This window comes from Geospiza fortis, unplaced genomic scaffold, assembly GCF_000277835.1.
Source record: "Geospiza fortis unplaced genomic scaffold, GeoFor_1.0 scaffold157, whole genome shotgun sequence".
NCBI lineage: Eukaryota > Metazoa > Chordata > Aves > Passeriformes > Thraupidae > Geospiza > Geospiza fortis.
In genome coordinates this window covers 647,668-668,972 of record NW_005054314.1, presented here as the reverse complement: position 1 = coordinate 668,972, position 21,305 = coordinate 647,668, and the positions used below count along the sequence as shown (strand labels likewise).

The 21,305-nt window shown below is 43.7% G+C and overlaps 1 protein-coding gene across 1 annotated transcript in view; it reads left to right on the top strand.

The window, feature by feature from the left end:
- NRK (Nik related kinase) overlaps positions 1-21,305 on the top strand; it is an 83,429-nt gene that overhangs the window by 23,581 nt on the left and 38,543 nt on the right. Inside the window, exons 2-13 of the mRNA XM_031056052.1 lie at positions 545-601; positions 5,476-5,601; positions 6,384-6,494; positions 8,344-8,434; positions 10,547-10,677; positions 13,070-13,124; positions 14,677-14,755; positions 15,443-15,618; positions 17,322-17,394; positions 17,798-17,993; positions 19,335-19,499; positions 20,239-20,400. Of these exons, the coding sequence (XP_030911912.1) occupies positions 587-601; positions 5,476-5,601; positions 6,384-6,494; positions 8,344-8,434; positions 10,547-10,677; positions 13,070-13,124; positions 14,677-14,755; positions 15,443-15,618; positions 17,322-17,394; positions 17,798-17,993; positions 19,335-19,499; positions 20,239-20,400 (1,380 nt within the window). The 5' untranslated portion in view covers positions 545-586. The remainder of the gene's footprint in view (positions 1-544; positions 602-5,475; positions 5,602-6,383; positions 6,495-8,343; positions 8,435-10,546; positions 10,678-13,069; positions 13,125-14,676; positions 14,756-15,442; positions 15,619-17,321; positions 17,395-17,797; positions 17,994-19,334; positions 19,500-20,238; positions 20,401-21,305) is intronic.

The following is a 21,305-nucleotide window of genomic DNA, read 5'->3' as shown; positions in this document are numbered from 1 at the left end:
GCACATCTCAGCCATGGATGGCAGGACAGGAACGTGGCTTATTCAAACATTCTGAGACTGTGCTGACATTTCCTGGAAGAGGAGGCTTGAGGGCTGGCATCACCTGAACAGAACAGAAGTTGGACAGAAGTTAGGTGGAGACCCGTGAGCTTGTGCCGAGTTGTGCTGTGAGAGCAGAGCTCTCCCAGCACTGCTGCTTCCTTTGTGCTGAAAGGAAATTCAGCCCTGTAGAGATAACTCTGTTAAATTCAGAGCACAGTAAGGGCGTGGCTCTGGTAACACATCACCAAACTTCACCTTGGTGGTTTTGTGTCACTGGAAGGTTGTTTGGTACATAGAATCATAGAATAGTCTGGGTTGGAAGGGACCTTGTAAAGGTCACCTAGTCCAACCCCTTGCAAGCAGCAGGGACATCTCCAACCAGAACATTGCCTTGAACAGGATTGAAAGCAATTAGTCAAACCTGGTTGTTAGAGGCCTAATTTGTTGATGTATTCATAGTTTGCCTACATGTTTTACACAGTGTCTTCTGTTATTTTAACAGGGTCGCCATGTTAAGACTGGGCAGCTGGCAGCAATCAAAGTGATGAATGTTACTGAGGTGAGTGCAAAACCAGAAATAATAAGGTCGTTGTTAAGCTGCAAGGAAAAATAAATAATCAGATCATGAGAAGGTGGACAGCTCATGAAAGAAGATCCACTGGTGTAAATCATGGTTCCTGAGCACCAGTTTGTGTATTATTAAGTACTGAGTGGTGGTAACACAACCATGTTTTTTAAGTGTGGCTGACCAATGGTGACAAAGCAATAAGGGAGTACATTGCCATATATTTTGGTGTTCAATAATATCAAAGATAAGAAGTCCCTTCCTGCTTATTTCTAGTTGATTATCTGCTTTCAGAGATAGCAATTAAAAGATTTCCTGTATCTCTGCACTGCCTCTGCTGTGTCTCATCACATCCTATCCCCTCACATGCCAGCTGTTGCTCAGAGTAGTGCCCTGACAGCCAGCAAGCAGGATCATGTTAGAAATGCAAATGCAGTACTTTTTTATTGTGATTTGGCAGATGAGGGAAGGAGACTGTTTAATTGGCAGTGTCCCTACTCACATTTATAAATGGGTGTCGGTGCTGAAACAGGGCCTTGAGAAAGTTGCTAAATATTGGGTTTTGTCTCTCCTTTTAAGAGCACAGCCAGTAGTGGAGCAGTTTCCCTCCTTGAGATCACATTAGCCTGAGCCCCAGGGAGGCTGGGGAGAGTCCCTGCTTCTTCCTCTTGAGTTTCCTGGAAGTCTGGTTTGGCAGCATCCAGTAATGCCTACTTACCTGGAAACAAAATTGAAATGGTCCTGCTTTAGGAATCACCTTAGTGGGCTTGCAGGATTCTGAAACCAAAACAAAGCTGTTTAGGTCTGGTTTGCTACAGGTGATAAAGCCAACATCATGCTGGGGAGCCTGTCCTGTTTGAGGGCAGTGATAGCAGGTCATGCTGTTTTCACATTGAGACCCTTCATGGGAAGGTGAGGAGCATGCTACTGCTACTGCCCAAAGGGGTTTGCCCTGGTGCTGTTCCCCCACTGAACCCTGAACAATTCCAGCTCAACTGTGCTCAAGTGTTCCTGCTTTCTGGGCTTGGCACAGGGTGAGTGCAGCAGGGCTTTCTGCTCCTATTTCCACTTTCCTAGTGCAGAGTTGGCTGTGTTCCTGCTGCTAGGGCATAGGCTGGCATGTCTGGATGCAGTCACTTCTGCTACTTCTGCCACTTTTGTTCACCAAAAGATTCTGATTCTTTCACCAAATCTGCAGGGTTTCTTTTTCCAGTAAGAAGTAATTTCATCAGAAATTGCCTGCCCAGCTCCAGCTGTGATTGTTCAGATCTGGGGCACTCCAAGAGCTCAGCAAATCTGCCCTTTGCTGTCATGAGCTGCAGCCCCAGGCTGGTTTCTTAAGAGCAGCAGCAGGATGCTGTGGTCACTGTGGGATCCTTGGACATCTGTCAGGAAGTGCTGCTGTATTGAGTTGCACGGGGGTGGGGGAGCCCTTTGAAATGGTTAAAGGGGAGCTGATGGCAACGTGTGCTCATGTGCCTCTCCAGGCAGGCTCTGCTTCCTGTTTTCTGACAGAGCCAGACAAGCAGAGTGCTTGCAGAGAGACTGGATTCTTGCTGCTTGTCTCTTCAGCTAGCAGTGCAGGTGATCAAAGAGCTCTTCTCCAGCACATCATTCTCCATCTGTCTTTGATTTCATTCTTTCTAGAAAGCAAAATAACATTTAAATGTGAAACTTGTTGTTAGACCTCCCCCAGTACTAAGGGGTCCCTTGGTGCAGTATTTGTCAGCTGATGATCTCGTTTCCAGTTGTGGTCTGAGGAGTGTGTTTTCTAGTCTAATGCCACTGCAGATAGGCCCACATCTTCAAAAACAGCCTTTGATCATGAACCTGTCATCTCTGTGCACGCAGCCATCTGTGCCAGGACGCGTTGGTTTGTGAAGCAAACAGCTTTGTGCACCTGCACATCTGTGAGCCTGCTTCCTTTCCTTCAGCAGCATTATTTATGGGCAGACCCCTGGGACACGGGGCTGCTGGTAATGCTGGCAAGAGGGCTGGTAGAAAGTGGAAATTCTGAGTGTGCACTGAGAAGCTGAGGCTGCTTTTGTCCCTGGTCACTGTGCTTGAGGGGTGTGCGTGGCACTGAGGCTCAGCAAGTCTGGCTTCAGCTCCTGGGCCAGCCTCGTGACGTGGCCCATGGGGCACAATCACTCACCTTTACCCCTCTGCCTTGGCTTTTCCATGGCACAGAGCATTTTTATCCAAACTCACCGAGGCACTGGGAAGCCAGAGTGCATTGGTCTGTGGAATGCCCAGCTGCTGTCCTGTGTAGCTCTTTTCCCAGCCCCTGAAGCTCAGCCTGCTGTCTGCTCCAAGCTGTGTCTCCCCAAGGCATTCAGCTGTGCTGGGCAGTGGTGCTTGGGCCCTGCAGGCCAGGATGGGCAAGGGCAGGAGAAACAGGTGCAGGGAGGGATCAGGATCTGGCCTTCAGGGTAAATAAAGACACAAGAGAAAGCCAGAATTGCATTTTGCTGGTCCTAGGAAAGGAGCATTACCCCTGTGCAGCTGCTCTTGCTCTTGCCAGTGGGTGTGGAAGAGCCTGTGGGGTATCCAGGTGGTGTTCATGGACAGCCACTGGCTTGGTTTTGTTTTAAAAACATGGGGATCAGATTGCAGAGGAATAGAAAGTACTTGGATAAGAGCTTTGCCAGCATGGTTCCAACATCCAGGCAATTAATTGGGTAAAGGATGAAGAGCTGAAAAAGAAGCAGCAGCTATGAGGAAGTGGTTGGGATCTGCCAGCTCCCCGAGGGGAACTTTGTGAAAGCTGCAGGCTGGGGCTGAGGGCACAGCAGGGAGCTGGGCTCCACCAGGGCAAATTTCATGCTGGTGGGCAGAGTTAAAAAAATCTGAACCCTTCACATCTGTAGATATTTTAAGTAATTTGGAGAAGGCTTTTACCAAAGATGAGTGTTCTGCCTCCACACGTTTGCAGAAGGAGTGGGCAGAATGCAGGAGGGACAGCAGAGGAAGAGGGGAGCCTGTTTGTTCCTCTTTCTGCCCTTCTCCCCTAAAGATCCAGAAGCTTGTGTAGATGGCAGAACCCTTGTGGTCAGGTCCAGGATGACAGTTCCCATGTCCTGATTCCCTGCCTCCTCCTTTCCTGCTTGTGTCCACCCTTTCTCGTGCGCTGTCTGGAGCTCCAAAGGGAGTAGAGCCTTGTACCCCTCAGGCACAAGCTCTCACCTCTCTCTGATTGTGCTCTGTGCAGAGAATCCTGGAGGATTTCCTGCATGCTGTCTGCAGCCAGCTCCCATTTCTCCTGGACACTCCAGGTGCTGCACTGGGCTCCTCTTCAGCTTCACTAATTCAGTCACACAGCATCCAGGGCTGCATCAGGATTAAGGGTCCTGCTTTCTCCCTAACTGCAAACAAAAGATAAATTAACTATTTATTGTAATGTGTGCAGCTTGAGAGCCTGTGTTTAACAAAGATTATTAGGAAACATGAAATAGCCTATTTAGCTTCAACTAGAGTTATTTTACGTCTCTGAAGGCTTAGCACAGTTAGCCTTTGGTCTGGTAATCTGTCTCCTGGGTGTTGATGTTACTGGGAAAAGCTTACTGGTCCCTTCTGTTGGGAATGATTTTTGTGTGGTCAAGTTTAGTAAGACACATCATATGCCTGTTCTTGAGGGATTTTGGCTTTAGCCTGTCATTTAGCTTTAATGTGTTGCTCCAGGTAAAAAGGTCAATGTGTCTGGCTTTGTAAGCAGGCCATTATGGTGGTTAAAAGAATGCTTCAATGGCAAAACTACTGGAAAATAGAGGAAAAGCACAGAAAAATGTCCTTTGGGGCTGAGTTGTTCTTGCTGCCTCTTCTTTTTTTTTCCCCTTCAGCTAGTAAGTGCTGACTGGTATGTTTTGCAACAAGGTAAATTAATTTTCAAGTTTGTGGTGCTCCTTTTAACTGGTACAACGATACCTTATACACTCATTTCCTATTAAAGTGAGTGAGATGGCAAAATCTGGGTGTGTTTCACTGGGTGTTGTGCACCATAGCCAGCCAGCTCTGAGGGGGCCCTTCCAGGCAGTTCTCCCTGAAAAAGGGCATTTCCTTCTAACATAATTATTAAAACTTGTGCTTCCACTAGTTGTTTTATTGTGCACAACGTTGTATGGGCAGAAGAGGATGTCTGCCCTGGCAAGACTGAAACAAAGACAAGGGGAAACAGGCAGCTGATGCCTGGGAAGATGATGTTTGGGATGTGCTAGCCTCCAGCATGCCAGGAACTTCATGGATGGCTTGGTGTTAGGAGGGGAGAAAGCCATGGTCCAGACAGGGCAGCCTCACAGCTGTAAGGAAGGAGCAGATCCTAACCTTGGCTTAGGCTGGAGTTTGATTTGTGGCAAGTCACCTCTTTCTTGGCTTTGGTTTCCTCCCAGCAGGACCCTCCACAGGACTGGGAAGACAGATTGTCTGATGTGTGCGCTCAGAGCTTTTCCAAGTATTTAAGTAATGGAGTGTTAGGAACAATTTTATTTTTGTTTGAATCTGGTTATTCTCTGAGACTAAATTACTGCATGCAGAAGCCATAAATGGGGGAGTAATAGGAACTGTCTAAGCTCCCTGAGGAGACAATGTGCAATTTTTATGCCCGAGTGGGGACATTTTTGATTCTTTAGGTCAAACCCTGGCAATTAATTGGTTTAGCCCCATGGATCAGGGTGATTCAGTTGTCAGTTTAAGAGCCATCTCTCTGCTGCAGTCTCATAATCCCAGGGTAACTCTGGTCCCTGCTCAAAGCAGGGTCAGCCATGGGATCAGACCAGGTTGCTCACAAACCAAAGACAGAGGTTGCTTTGCAGCCCTGAGGTTGCATGATCTCTGATCCCCTAAGAAGCCTCCTGCTCTCTTTTTTGTTACAGAATGAAGAGGAGGAAATCAAGCTGGAGATAAACATGCTAAAGAAGTACTCCCATCACCGGAATATTGCTACATATTATGGGGCTTTTGTAAAGAAAAGTCCTGCAGGCCAAGATGATCAGCTCTGGGTAAGTGTTTAGTGTCATTTCTGCTCATCAGATTTACAGCTCCTTCTTTAGAGTTCCAGCATGCTTGGCTTGGACTCTGTCTCAGTGAAGCTCTGAAGTCATTGTTCTGAAGAATAACATATAAAAGAGAAAAATTACTCCTCCCTAGACATCTTCCATCCCTATGATTTCCTTTGAGGATGGACATAAAGTATGTTATGATTCTTGTGACTGGTGCTGTCATTCTGATTTGTTGCTTGAACTTTTTTTTTTCCAAATTAAATTATTCTCTAATTTTTTTTTACTTTAGTGAAAGAGCTTGTCCTTTTTGCCTTCTCTCATTCTTGTTGCTTTCCTCTCCTTTTTTCAAGTGGGAAAAAAAAAAAGGAAGCAGAGGAATTGGCAATAAGGAAAATAAGAATAATGAATCCTCCAATTTTTTGGCTGTGAGATTTTTGAAGCGCTGCGGCAAAATGAGAAATTTCAAATTTTTTGACAAATTCCTGTGTTTTTCAGTGCTGTTAACTCTTGCTTTTCCAATTTTGTATATACTAAAAATAAAAAAAAAAAACCAAAAACAACAAAACCTACTTAAAATCTGCAACAGGAGAGGAGCACTAGTGTGGTTTTTTATTTATTTAGCAGTGTGTGTTTGATTCAGGAAATGAGATTTTAAGTCACTTGGCATCCGAGGAGGCCACATGCAGTTTGCCCTGCCTGGGCTGTGGGTGTTTGCAGGTGCTGTCCCTGCTGGCCTGGCAGGGCTGGGTAAAGGTGCCCTCTGTGTGTTTGTCTCCCTGCAGCTGGTGATGGAGTACTGCGGGGCAGGCTCTGTCACCGACTTGGTGAAGAAGACAAAAGGGAACTGTTTCAAGGAGGACTGGATTGCTTACATCTGCAGAGAGGTTCTCAGGGTGAGTCCTGCCAGCAGAGCTTCGCTGCTCATTTGCAACAAAAAGGCCTTTCCAAGCCTTTGGTTGCTAAAATAGGTCACTAATGAGCATTATTGTTTAAAGGTTGTGATCCATGGGGCTCGTGGGCTATGGTCCTTGAGTTCAGAGGAGCTCTGAGCGCCAGCATGATGGCTGCTTGGCATCCCATATTGCTGTAGCTAATCCCATTTTCTGTATGAAGAATAGAAAATTCCTCTTCCCTATGGCAAATAGCCATCTTCTGAAATTCCAGACACTGGGCACCTAGAGAAGGAAATAAATTTTCTGTTTTCAGTACGTCTGCCCTCCACATCAGGAAATCTTGCTGCTCAGTACTTCAGCTGTGCATGATTGTAAGATCTCTCTGTCCATAATTCCTTTACCTGCACACACTCAGGGGTCTCTTCTCCACACTGTTGGAGGCAGTGTTCACTAAACAGCATTCCAGAATTTTAAAGGTGGCCCTGCTGGGACAGTATTCCCCAAGAAAATCTTGGAGCTATATTTCATTCTAAGCAGGCTTAGGACTGCTTGCTTTCTTTTTTTTTTTTTTTTTCCTGGAAAGTACAGAGGATAAAACAATTCCCAAGTGTAATCTAGTGAACTAGCCTGGAAAAAAAAGATGATGTTGGAGCCAGTCATTCTGAATTCAAAACCCATTACAGAGTTACTGATCTGTCTTGCCTATAACAGAGTTTTACATCTTTTCTAAATAATGGTAAGATAAATCTGTATTCTGGGAGTTGGAATTTACATGGCATGCTGAAGTAATGCTGGAATAGGGGTAAAACTTTTTTTTCTGGGGCATAGCAATTGAGAAATGTGCCTAGCAGATAATATTGGCCTTCTTGCAGGGATTTGGCACTAGCCTGAGGATTGTGATCATTGTATCTGGAAAGTGTGGGAAGTTCTTCTGCAAAAGAAAAACACCTTAGTGGCGTGGTCAGGTTGTTCCTCATTGCTGTTGCTGTAATGTCTCTGTTAAAGCAGTTGATGCTAAAGCATTTGGTTTATGCTCATGCAACTGAAAACTGTAACAGCATGTTGGTAAAACAAGGGGTTGGATTTAATCATGCTTGTTTCAAGACAAAATGGCCCAGTTGCACATGGATTGACAGTGCTTCCTTCTGGAAAATTTACAAGCTGGATGGAAGCTGTGTTTGAAGCCATTAATATTAGAGAGGCTAAATGCTGTGAGTGAAGAATCCCTGGATTGCTATAATGGATTATTTCAGTGTGTTCCTTTATGTCTTTGATAGTTCAACCATGGGCAGTTTTGAAATACAGGAGGAGACAGCAAATATTAGCTGATTGAAAACAATATTTGCTGCATTCAAAAAGAGGTCTGACATGGTATTTTTAACTTTCTCTAGTCCATTTCCCACTGAATTCCTCATTTTGTTGAATGCAACATTTAGGCCACTACAACCAGCCAGCTGCTGTCTCTGGTCCTCATAGAGAGCATTCTGCTTTGCTCTTTCTCCCTTTTGTTTGCTTTTAGCATAGAGTGTAAGGAGCATCCCTTGATTCTGAGAGAGAAGTTTAAAATATTCCTACCTCATTCTCTTCACACTCTAATTTAAATATTGCTACAATAATTTAAAATATTGCTACACCTCTCCTCACATGAGATGCTCCACCACTGTCAGGCCTGTGGTGAAGAGGAGAATGAAACTTAGGGTTGCTGTCCTTCCTCTCTGAAAATGTTGCTAGTAACATCTAAAGGACTTTCCTTATGAATAAAGACTGAAAAGGGCAAAAGTGTAAAAAGGCAACAGTGCCATAGCCAGGGTAATGTTAGGAAGAAAGAATAAATCTGGTTTTCTTTTAGGGATTGGCACATCTTCATGCTCACCATGTCATCCATCGAGATATTAAAGGGCAGAATGTTCTCCTCACAGAAAATGCAGAAGTAAAATTGGGTAAGTTTCCTTAAATGTGTGCTAGAAACCTGTTTGTTAAAATTTAAGATTTCCGTCTTGACTCAGAGAGAACTTTCGGTAACCTAAGTGCAGGATGTGTGCCAAGGATCATTTATGCTTGTGCTTACAAGGTGTGTGTAATGTAGAAAGAGTTGAAAATGTGAAGTGTTCTGCAAAGTAATATGTAAACTGTTCTGCAAGGGTGTCCCTCACAGCCTGAGGGCAGTGCAGGCAGTCACAGCACCATCAGGACTTCGCAGAGGATCCTGGCATGCAAAAGACTTCCAGAGTGAAAAAGTTGGGGGAACAAATTTTGCTAATCCATTTTTCTAAAGGAAGTGATCTTAGAGATTTGCATAAATCTGACAATAAATGGAATTCCTCATGTGTAAGGGCTACCACTGAATAGCAGTCATCTCTCAGAAAAGTTGGAGGGTTTACTCATTTCCTTTTACTACTGTAACATGTCAGTGTTGCCAACTTCTGACTTCGTAAAACTAAACTCAAGTACGTATCTCTCTTGAGATGTCTTTCATGTTTTGGAAAGACATCACAGGGAAGTGTTTTAAAGGAGAAATCTCAAGGGGAACACTTCTTATTTGTGATGATCTTTACAGTCCCTCTCTCTTTAACTAAAACAATTCACTGTAGAGTTGGAAAACAACAAATAAGAAACATGGCTTGTGGATGTGGGGTAGCATGCTTGGTTGGAGCAAGTGGAAATTGGTACTTTAAATGTTATTATGGTTTAACCTTGTGGCAAACACCTGGCTCAAAGGGAGTTGGGCTGTCAAATTCAATGAAGGCAGGATTTTGCTTGTAGTCTCTAAATCATATGTATTAATTGTCAGCTGTTCCCTCTTAAAACAGGTAAGATGGGGGTGTTGTGGTTTTTTATGGTCTTATGTAATTACTACTTCCAATATTCTTCACATGGTTGACAAAACAGTTAAACCTTTCTAACTCTGGGTAAAAATGAAACTGAAAAGATTTACTGAGTATAATGATTTTTAAAAAGAAGGAAAAAAAAGTTCTTTCCAGAGAGATTTAGCTCATGTGTCTTAAGGCAAAGAAGCTCAAAAGCCAAGAGGTTCTCAGTTCAATTCTGTTCCACTTCTATGTGAGAGTGTGCACTTCCCATCAGAAGCACAGAGCACAGAATATCCCAAATGTCAGGTCCACCTTCTTCTTGGAGAAGATTTGCTAAGCAGGCACATGAAATTATAGCACTACAAATGATTTTGGCTTGCAGATAATCTGCAATGAGACAACATCAATGAGAAAATCTGCCCCTTGATGGTAACCACGGGCCTGTGTCCTTTCAGTCCTCCTCTTTCCCCCTCCTTTGTCTCCTCTGTGAATACCACTCCAGTGCTATCCCAGTGGATGCAATTACTGTATTTTGGTGTTTTGTTCAAAGAGAAATACAATCACATAATTACTGGTTGTATGGACCCTTTTCATATGTAAACAAACCCGTTTTGCTGTGCAGTCCTTTTGAAAGTACCACCCTTTTCAGCACAGAGAGAACCACAGGATTCGCTCAACATAATGATCTAAGATGAGAATAAAGTAGTATATTCTCCAGTTTGTTCTGAGATAGTGTATAAATGTAGAGAAGAATTTATTCCAGACACCTCAGAATGAAGTGATACGGTGGTTCTTTCCAGCTTTCACAAGTGGCTATATTAGACAATCCAAATTTGCCTTGTGTGTAGATACTATTTTTTCTTTTAGTCTAGTTGAAGACCTTGAGTCCTACTCAATGAAGCATTTAAATTAAGCATAAATTATTCCATAATGTATTGTAGAGCAATTCCTGTAACCCACCAGGCAGATTTAGCACGCTAACTAATTTATAAATAATTTAAATAATAATTTAGCATTATTTAATTCTTTTGTCAAAAAGAAAGGAAAAAAAAGAGGCAGTTAAATCTCAACTATTGGATGAGACATGCTGGAGGAGCTCAGATTTCATATATTGTATATATATTCATATATATTGTAGGGCAAAGGTTTAATGTTCTTAACAGTATGAAAGTGACCAATCACTCACTCTGCCATGTGGATACAACTTTTTGCTGATTTCTTTACCTCTTCTTGGCTTTTCAGTGGATTTTGGTGTAAGTGCTCAGCTGGACAGGACAATTGGGAGAAGAAACACATTTATTGGCACCCCGTATTGGATGGCACCAGAGGTCATTGCTTGTGAGGAGAACCCAGACTCTACATATGATTACAGAGTAAGTGTTGAACACTCCATAAGGTAAGAAAACATGTGGGTTATTGCTGAAATCTGCTTATCTGAAAAGTTCCAGCTTCCTGACTTATAAATCACAATAATACTAGAACTGTACAAACAGTAGTATTTGTAATATGTGGGTGGCAGCTCTTTTTAAGAGTGAAGTTTCACTGTATTTTTTCTGAATTTTTAGTACATGAAATACACTTTCATGAACTTCTCAGCAATAAAAAAGTACTAAGAAGTTTGTAGATGTGGATAAAAAAGAAAGGAAGAGAGGAGTTCCAAAGGAATACTTGAAGTAGTGTAATATTAATATGGCAAATCACTGCACACTGTGGTAGAGCTGTTCTGCTCTGTACTCAGCTCTGAATCCCGAGTTAATTGACAGTAATTAGTATCCCTTTGCTCATTCATGAACATGTGACTGCAAGTGGTTTCCCATCGTGGAATGGTTTCTGGTCAGTGGCAGGGTGGCTGAGGCACAGAATTTCCTGTATTTCAGTTGTGGGCATTGCCATGCAGCATGTTTTCCAGGAATGGTTTTCTGAGCAGGAATCCTCTGGGTGACCCTGCAGTCACTCTTTTAGTTCAGGTGCTCTCTCCATTGCCACTTTGCACCTCTCCTTCCAAGTGTGGCTTCCAAAATATTTATGAGAAGAACCTGTTACTGCCTCCATTTCCTGGTGATTCAGAGGCTGTGATTCTCCCTTCTGTGCTGCGCTGGCCCAGTGAGGTCATGTTGTGTGTGTCAGTCATGACTGAAGAATTTTATTTTTTTTCCATATCATACCAATCTTCTACTGAAACCTCAAGAAGTTCATCTCTTGTCTTCATTCCCTGTACCCAGTTGATTTCCTTCTCTGAATGTGTACTTACCAGAAAATAAAATCATAAAGAATGTGCAGCCCTAATTCTTGAGCTTTCTTTGCCTTCAGTAATAATCCTAGTTTGTCTGCTCCCAAACAGATACTGCAGATGGTAGTTTAAAACTGATCAGCAGAGGGTTTTGGAAGCACTTTTGCAAACAGTGCTGTGACTCAGAAGGTGGCACAGAGTTGGTCTTTCCACAGAGACTTACACCTGGTAGGAAGGGCTAAGTAGCAAGAAGCTGCTCTGGAACTTCTTGCTCTTCAAAAAAACCAGAACAAACAAACAAGACAAACTAGTACAAATATATCCACATAAATGTGTTTGTATACACACTGGGCTTTACAAACCTTACTGCTCATCCTCCCCTACACCTGTCTGCCTCTCATGCTTTGGAACTCCAAACCAAAATTCCTTGCAGCCTGGATGGTTCACTGTCCTCAAAACCTGCAGTACTACCCCTTGAAGACTCTTAATTTTCAGTCATTTACTTAATTACAAGTCCGGATTGTGGATTTTTGAAATCCCCACCAGTTTTGTTGCTGAATCCCTCCACAAACTTTGATGGCTTTCAGCTTGTGTGAAGAGTTCAGAGCAGCTGGACTGAGAGGGCTGTTTTGATAAAATTACATTTAGAGGGCTGGGCTGGGCATGAGCTGCTATTCATGTAATGGCTTATTCCTTCTAACCTCTGAAGGTTTTCTGTCACTGTTTTTTTAAAATATAAGTTTTAGAGAAACTCTGCAAGTTGTTTGGCCATGTGCCTCTCATTTGGCTACATTTAGATACAAAGAATAGTGAAATAATGCACATGATTAATCAAGTGGAAACGTGTGAAGTTTTTACAGACACTGATGGTGGCTGCAGTTTACTTTCCATGATCAAAACGTGGCCCTTGGCATCCAGATCAGCTGATAAAGAGAACTTCACTCTGTTAACTGAGCTGAACATACATTGTGGCATAAATCTGACTGCACAATGTACTCTCCTCTCATGTGCCCAAAAACGTGTGACTAGAGACTTTGTACAGAAAAAATTAGACCCCTAGGCCTGACTACAATTCTTGTTCCATCAGTGTCGAAACTCAGCAATGACTGCTCTGAAACAAGCATTAAAACCAAGAATTATTTTTGGCCAGAAGGAGAAGGGTGAGGCACTGCTGTTTCTTGCTGCCTCATGAGAACAGATTTAGGACATATATTTAAACAGTGCCTGCTATATTCTGTCTGGCTCTTGTTTTTTGAATGCAGAAGGTCTGCATTTTGGGGCTGGGTGCTTAAATGATGGATCAGAGTTGCATGAGGAATAGGAAGCTTCTGGCTATTAGCACGTTTCCTAAAAGCTCAGTAGGGACTGGGAAGGGAGCAGAATATTTTTCACTCCAAGTAAAACAACATGATCCAGGAGAGATCTAGGCAAACTGTAAAAAAAAACCAAACCCAAACCCAAGAAGAAAACAAACAAGCAAAACAACCAAGCTTGAATGCTGCAAGCTGCAATGAGCACTGTTTCTTTTCCTGCAGAGTGACCTGTGGTCCCTGGGAATCACTGCTATTGAAATGGCTGAAGGAGCTCCTCGTAAGTGATTTGGTATAAAGGTGGGGCTCTTCTGTGCTAAAATAACTCATGCTTGGCTAATGCACAGAATTCTGGTTCTATCTGTATCTTTAAAAACCCTTTGTGACTTTTTCTCATTTGGACTCTTTTGCTTTCTTCTTCCTTTTAGACTCTTTCAGTCTGTATTTTGGTTCCTTGCCTTTATTTCCTGGGAAAACAAAACTTCTTTTCTTAAAGCTCTCGTTAGCATCAGTTTGTTGATTGCTGCCTGTGGATACAACTAAGTAGAAGTGATTGATATGTTAGCAGAAAATATTGACAGGAGTGCCTTTGGGTTTAGGTCACTAAAAAAATTATGGCAGTGGAAGAAGGTAGGCCTAAAGGTTATTTTTTTACTCTGAAACTGACTTGTTTCTGACAGATTTTGGGACTAATGTGGCATTTACTCACATGTAATGGCTTTGATCCATGGCCACACTCAGCCTGAAAGCAGATTGCCACAGTTTCCCAGCCTGCTGCCCCCTCACTCCCCCAGAGAGCCTCTTGCAGGTCAGGCAGAGACCTGTGGGTGCAAGGTCCTCGTGCATTTTTGTTGGCATGGGGGGCTGGTGGCTTTGCCCAGCTCCTGCAGAGCAGATGGGATGTGTGGGGTATCTGGTCGCTGCTGAAGGCAAGGGAGATGAAATCCATCAAACTCTGGCCTGAGCCTGAGAGCACGTAGGCTGTTTTTAAACAACCCACTTGGCTGCTCTCCCATCAGACTTGGTTTTTAGCAGGAGCCAGCTGGAGTTCAGGAGCACTTTAGCCTGACTGAAGCTTAGTCCATGGGGAGTTTTCTTTGGGAGAGATTTTGTCATTCTGCATGCCAGTTCCTCGTGTATTTGATGTTTTCCCTAGTTTTGACAGGGAAATACTGTGGATTATATTCTGTTGCCTTGTGTTTTGTTTACTGTAATACAACAGTGTCTGGGACCCAGAGCTAGAAACCAGACTTCTGCCCCTCATTGCCACTGTATCATGTACTATTGAACATACCAAGGAAAATGTCAAAGTCAGAACCAAATGTGAGAATGGCAGGTGGAGGCAGACTGAGAAATTATTGTGAACTCTGTGCTTTGGGTCAGCTTTTCTTCATCCTAGGTTTTCTCATATGCCATGAAAAATGTGGTGAAGAGTTTGGTTAAAATGGAGCTTATAATTTGTCTGAAACCAGAAGCCAGACATAATAACCAGATAAATGTTTCAATCTCAGCTTTAACTTCTCTGTATGTGCAAACACACTTTTGCGTAGGGAAAATATGAACTTTTTTATGTCCTTCCAAAGCTGTATATATAGAAAATATGAAGAAAGTTGTACTTGTTCTTGCTTTGCAGCCTTTCTTTTGAATCTCTTCTAGCTGGAAATCTCTGTGTACTCAGAGACTTGATTTCTTGGTTGTAGTGTGAATTTGGTTGGCTCCTGGTGGGGTTCTGGCGTGAATGCTGTGATGTTGGAAGTGGAGGTGTTTGGAAGTGGGAAGTGAGGTCACAGGGGATACATACATCCTTCTATAATTTGTGGTTTCCTTTGCAGCACTGTGTGACATGCATCCCATGAGAGCACTCTTCCTCATCCCAAGGAACCCACCCCCAAAGTTGAAATCCAGAAAATGGTAAAGAGATGTGTAAAAAACCTGTATTTTTTCTGCAGTGGGCTTAGGAGGGCTTTTAGCTCCCTTGTCCAGAAACAATGATTTTGTTAAATCATGTAGTTATCTAGGAGGTGATTCCTAAGCTGTTTCTATGAGCTGGATTGAACCAGAGGGCAGATATAGTTGACCTTTGGGAAGCAACACCTTTCTTTTTGAACTCTGCCTAAACTGTGACAGTTGTTTCATTTTGGTGTCTGTGGCCAAAATTGCAGGGTAAGCAAGGAAGGCTTAGCTGTGCTGCTTGGGGTCAGGGCTTTATCAGATTGCTTGGACATTGTGGGGCTAATGGCAGTCATCTGCCCTAACAGAGAATTACTTTTTGTTTTAAATTAAGTGTGTAAAGAAAATCTTCACCTTATCAAAAGGTCAAGGGCATTTTTGAAAGGCTTGTGTTGGCCAGATTGTGGTTTTGTTGATCAGGATGTAAATTCAAGGTAACAACTCCTCTGAGAGGGTGGTGAGGTGGAGTTCACCTTCAGCACTGTGCTGGTCACAGGAGTCTCACTGGTGGCAGAACTCAAATTGTTTCTCTCAGTTCCTGTGTAGAAGGAAACCTTGCAAAGTTAGTGCTTTCCACCACTCAGGTAGTGTTTGGTCCACAAGTTGAAAAGGATTATTGCTCTTTCTCCACTGTGGTGTCTTTTTTAGGTCAAAGAAGTTCCTAAATTTTGTTGAGAGCTGCCTTGTAAAGCATTATTTGCACCGTCCATCCACGGAGACCCTGCTGAAGCATTCCTTCATCCGCGACATGCAGAACGAGCGGCAAGTGCGCATCATGCTCAAGGACCACCTGGACAGGACAAGGAAGAAGAAAGGAGAAAAGGGTAACGTGGCAAAACCAAAATAGAGCACACTTCAGAGAGCATGTCCTCTTCAGATTTTGGCAGCAGAGCACCAGTGAGATGCAGCTGAAGTACTAGAACTAGGAAAATTGAGAAAGCATTGTCCTTGATAGTGGGGCCATTTTGAAGACTCCTTTGTTGAAGCTTAGGTCCTTAATAGTGTTTTAGTGCTAAAGTCCTTGGAACCTTGAGTTATTGAGAGCAGCCCTGGTGCTAGCAGGGAGCAAGGACTCCAAGTGAAGTCTGGGTCTCTGCTTTCTTGAGCCACAAGTGTTTCCTGGTCTCTCTGTTCATATTTCTGTCCCAAATCCAATTGATTTACCTGTTGGATCTCCATGTAATTTCGTCCTGTGAGTTCTTTGGGGGCAGCAGGACTCTTTAAGTGTTTTGAAATAGAGTGCACAAAAAAAGACCTCCGAGCTCCAGTAAAATGCAGATATTATAATGAATCATTTCCTTCACAGCGTGTATGAAGAAAATTTGTTCCAAATGCCAGCCTTACCCTTCAGAGCAAAAGCTGGAAGAAGCAGTGCAGGAATAGGGGTGATACTTGTGAAAATGCCTGTGCATGGCAGACTAAGGGCTGTGCAAAGGGGACAGAGACACATGGCCTATTGACCCTCTCTCCCCTTTTCTCCTTCAGCATGTTTTATGCTGCCAGAAACGCTGTGAGGATCAGGGACTGTGAGAGCAAACTGGGAAAGCACTATGGTGTTGGAAGGCGTCTTGTAAATGCTCTGATTTGACAACAGGGATATTTGCATCTAAAATGAAATTGCTGTTGCGAAGTAGATTTACTGACTCCAGTAGTAGTTGCAAATTCTGCCACCTCTTTCAGCTATGAATCTCAAAGCACACTGAAATGAAAAGATAGTGAGTTGGAATATCTCACAAATGCTCTTGAGAGGGGTGGAGGAATGCAAAGATGTCACTTCTTCATAAATAGTTATATTTTGACCTGAAAATACTATTTTTAATCAAAACTCCTCTGAAAAGGAGAATAGTGTGGAATTGTCAGACTACACACTTCAAAATAGTAACTTCAAAAAAATGAAGTGACAATTTAGCATGTACTACAGCCAACAATGCAGGGTAGGACCAGTTTGAAATTATCCCATAAAAACTGCCTTCATGTCAGTCTTGAAGAGGACTTTAAAACTATGGATCAGCTTTTAAAACATTGTGCTAAAACTAGTATTCGTTTTTGTTTTCTTTTTTTTTTTTCTTACTTAATTATTCCCCTTGATACAAAAGGAAACCTGGATTTACTGGTGGCCTCAGCATAGCCATGACAGCAGAGCAGGGCAGTGCAAGCTTTCATGTCCTGTCCAAATGTCTTTTTGAGAACCCCTCTGCTGGTGGTGCTCTGGGGGTTGGGTTTCTCTGTGGGTTTAGCCTAATTTGTTTCAGATGATGGAAGTAGGTTAGTTTTGCAAAACCAATACAGTCAGTCATGGGAAAAGGTGCGTGTGTGTAAAGGGGCTGCCCTGAATCATTATCTGAACTAGATTTTGAATTATGTACATGGATATTTTGCCTTCCCTCAGCCTCCCTCTACAACATGTGACTTTTAAATTCCAGTTCCTCCTTAGCCTGTAGTTCAGGCTGAATGCTCAGAGATAAGTTCAAGATCATGTCTTAAATAACAGCATCCTCCTCTGGTGTTTGTTTGTTCTCTTTTTTAGAAGAAACGGACTATGATTACAGTGGAAGTGAGGAGGAAGATGATGAGCTGAATGAAGATGAAGGAGAACCAAGGTTAATTTTATTACTGAAATAGAAAATTTGACTGCCCAAGCTGTTCTCATTGAAGGCAGCTCTCCTCAACCAGAACAGCTTTCTTAACTTGTTCTGAATCCCGAATCCCCTGGGTCCCCTTTGGTAGCTTTAACTGTTTTGTAGCTGTCAAACATAACTGCTGAGTATAAAATGTCTGTAATAAGCTGCTGCTTTAGTTTCCTTGCAGTAGGGGGGAAACTCTCAAATGAAGGACCCAATAATCAGCTTCAGGCTGGTTTGTAGCACACCAAGTGCAGCTGTAGAGTCAACTACTGGAGATATGTCATGATTTGCTAACGCAGGGCAACAAACATTCTCGAAGCACCTCTGTTCTCTCTGTAATGCTGTGTTTTGTCATTTAGAAACCTCCTCTTTGTTTCAGCTCCATCGTTAATCTCCCGGGGGAATCAACTCTCCGCCGTGAGTTCCTGAGGCTGCAGCAGGAGAACAAGAACCGCTCAGACCCTCATCGGCAGCAGCAGCAGCTGAAGGACCAGGAGAAGTACAAGCAGCAGCTGCTGGCAGAGCGGCAGAAGCGCATCGAGCAGCAGAAGGAGCAGAGGAGGAGGCTGGAGGATGTAGGGGCCTGGCTTGTGCTGTTATTCCATGTCTCATCACAGATGAAAAACGTGCCTGTAGGGAGTAGGCTTTGCAGGGCAAGAGGGCTGTGTTAAATTGTCAGCTCAACCTGGATCAAGTCTGGGACCTTGGGAGACCTGTGTTGCTTTTGAACACCATGGTTTAAGATGGACTCTGTCCTTTTGCTGCTGATAACCTGCCCTGAGCTCTGAGAGCAGACAGGGAGGGGCATTTTGCTTTAGTAGGTTTGGTGGTGGTAGCCCTGGTAGATGGGGTGAGAGATCCCCATTTCTTCCTCTTATGTATTCCCCAGTTTGCAGTCTGTTGGTGTGGTCCAGAGTCTTAGCTCTGCTTTTGTTTAAGGTATTAAAAGACAGCTGATGGCCTTTTCAGCTGCCTGACACACTGTTGTCTTAGAGGCAGGGCTAAATCATAAAATCACAGAGCCATTAAGGTTGGAAAAGACCTCTAGGATCCTGTCCAACCATTAACCCAGCACTGAATGTCCACCACTATATCTTGGTGCTAAGTGCCACATCCACATACCTTTTTCAACACTTGCAGGAGAGCTGGTTCCATCTCTTCCCTGGGGCAGTCTGTTCCAATGCTTGACCAGCCTTTCAGTAAACAATTTTTTCCTAATATCCAATCTAAACCTGCCATGGCACCACTTGTTTGTTACCTGTGAGAAGAGCCTGACCCCACCTGGCTACAACCTCCTGTCAGGGAGTTGTGCAGAGCAATAAGGTTCCCCCTGAGCCTCCTTTCCTCCAGGCTGAGCAGCCTCAGCTCCCTCAGCTGCTCCTCATCAAACCTGTGCTCCAGACTCCTCCACAGCTCTGCTGCCCCTCTCTGGACACACTTCCAGCCCCTCAGTTTCTCTTTTGCAGTGGCACAACACAAAAATCACCAATGTGTCTCTTCTCTCCTGTATCTGACATGACTTGAACATTGTGTGAACGCTTCAGAGCTGACCTCTGTGAAGCACAGTGCTGCTCCAGCAAAATGGGAACACTGGGAAAAAAAACCCTTCCTTCTTGAAATGTTGGGAAGACATTTGTCATTAGATTAGTTGTCAGCTGTCAGGGAGATCTCACATGCCTCATAAATAACAGATCTGCCCTGGGCTGCCAAAAGGGCAGAGGTTTCACTTCAGGTTTGGCAGTGACGGTGGTGGCAGCTTGTCCCTGCCCACTTTTGCTCTGTGGTGTGTCAGGTGTCCCCCCTTTAGTGACTGCAGAGCAGGAAATGGCCTTGTGATTTATGAGCCCTGGCATGAGTAACTGGTGAGTACTAAAGTAAAGTAAAGTAAGCAGTGTTGTTCTCTGGCTTTCTTCCAGCACCAGAGGCGAGAGCAGGAGCTACGAAGACAGCAGGAGTGTGAGCAGAGGTGGCCAGAGGTGAAAGTCAGTCAGAGGAAAGAGGAAAGGGGCAAAGAAGACAAAAGGGCTGTGGAAGATGAATACTTCATAGTAGATGGACAGAGGAAATTGGAAAAGAAGCAGGTATGAAGAGGGTGTCTGCTGACAGCAGTTTGCAGCTCCCTGTTCTGAATCTGATGTCTCAGTTCCTTGAGGGTGTTCCCATCCTCTGAGTCATGGACCAAGGAGGAACTTCACTAATGCATTTACTGCCTCTTGTTCTCAGATTTAGCCTTCCTTTGAGTTGACTTAGATGTTACTGAGTCACCCTCCATATCTACATCAGGGACACTGCCTCTCCCACTTTTATCCCTGCTGTTCCTCTGTGCTGAATTGGTCTGATTGAAATTCCTTTACCCTGAAAGCTTCCAGCATCAGCTAAACCTAAGCTTAAATCTCCAGTCCCCATTTTGCATTCATGTTGTAACCAGGACCATTTCTTTTTCACAAAAACAGTGGAGCAGAGGTTAATTTTAATGCTGAACTGTCATTATCAAGTCTGGCACCTTGACCACAATGTTTTTTCTAATGTTTCAGCTGCAAATTGATTTGTAATCAAACAGAAGCATGCAGCGTTTGATTAAAGACCTCTGGTTTTAGTAAAAGTAAAAAGAACAAACATGGTTTTCTGACATGCTGTTTAAAAAGCCAAACCGTGTTTGGTGCCACTCTATTCTTCCTGTTGCTCAGGGTTCTGACTCTTCTGTCAGCCCTGCTGGAATTGTGGTCACTTTGTTCTTTGAAAAGCCACTATTTCCAGCAGGCAACTTGGTTGTCCTCCAAGGCATCATTGTCTCTGAGGTCCATCACTCTCTGCTTTCAGAAGATGGAAGATGTGCAGCACAACAGGAAGATGCACAGAACCCTCCCCAAAGATCAGACACAGCTGCTGTCTCTCCAGCATGACCACAAGCAGAAGAAGAAGGAGCCTTCCAAGAGTTTGAATGTGGGAGTGCATCCTCCACCAAGCAGCACAAGCAAAGAGGTACTGTCTTGGCCAGGGCAGCATTTTGGTGCTTTGCAGTTTATGATGCTGTAGGAATGCTGAAGCAGAGAGCAGACTGATCTTTAAACCTACATCTGGAGCTTGACCTGTCTTTCTACACACTTACACTGCAGTCTTCAGTTCCCATTAATATTCAGAGGATAAGGGAAAGGAAGAATTGTTCTGTCACTTCTGTTTGAGTTGAGGGAAGGGTTTGATTGGTGAGTGGAGAAACGAGGTTCTGGTCAATAGGTGTCATCCCCTTGTCTTTCAGAGAGGCATGAAATAAGGTAATACCACCTGAGGTTTAATAGAGGTCTTTGCCTGATGTTAGGGTTCACAGAACTGAGCCAGGCACAGAACAGGATCCTGCCCCCTGAGCACAGATCTCTGTGCCCCAGCAAGCAGCCTGTGATGCCTTTTCTTGGCTTTTATGTCCCAGGATAAGGTTTGATGGATCAGGAATAGCCACATACAGTCAGCCTGTACTGCAATCCATTTTCCTCCTTTGCTAACTCTGACAGTATTTCTACCCACCAACTTATTCTGGTCACTGTCACCTTGTCATGAAAAGCTCTGGGTCCATTTCCATGTTATCTCCTCATTCCTAGCATGCTTTTTTATATAATCCCAACTGGTTAACTGAGTTCTACAGCTGGTGTGTGATTTGTTGTGTCACTAAAGTCTGGGTCAAAATCTCAGCAGCTTACAGGTGCCTCCTCAGTAGAAGAGTGGATCTGATGTTCTGTACAGTTGTGGCAAAATGCAGTCATCTTCCCAAAATGCCCAAACAGAGGCATGAGGAGAGCTCATGCAGATGTAAATAGGAGAAATGCAGTGCAGCTTCTTAACACCTTGCTGCTGCCGTCTTTGTCATCTTCTTGTGTGTGTGTGCTCCAACTATT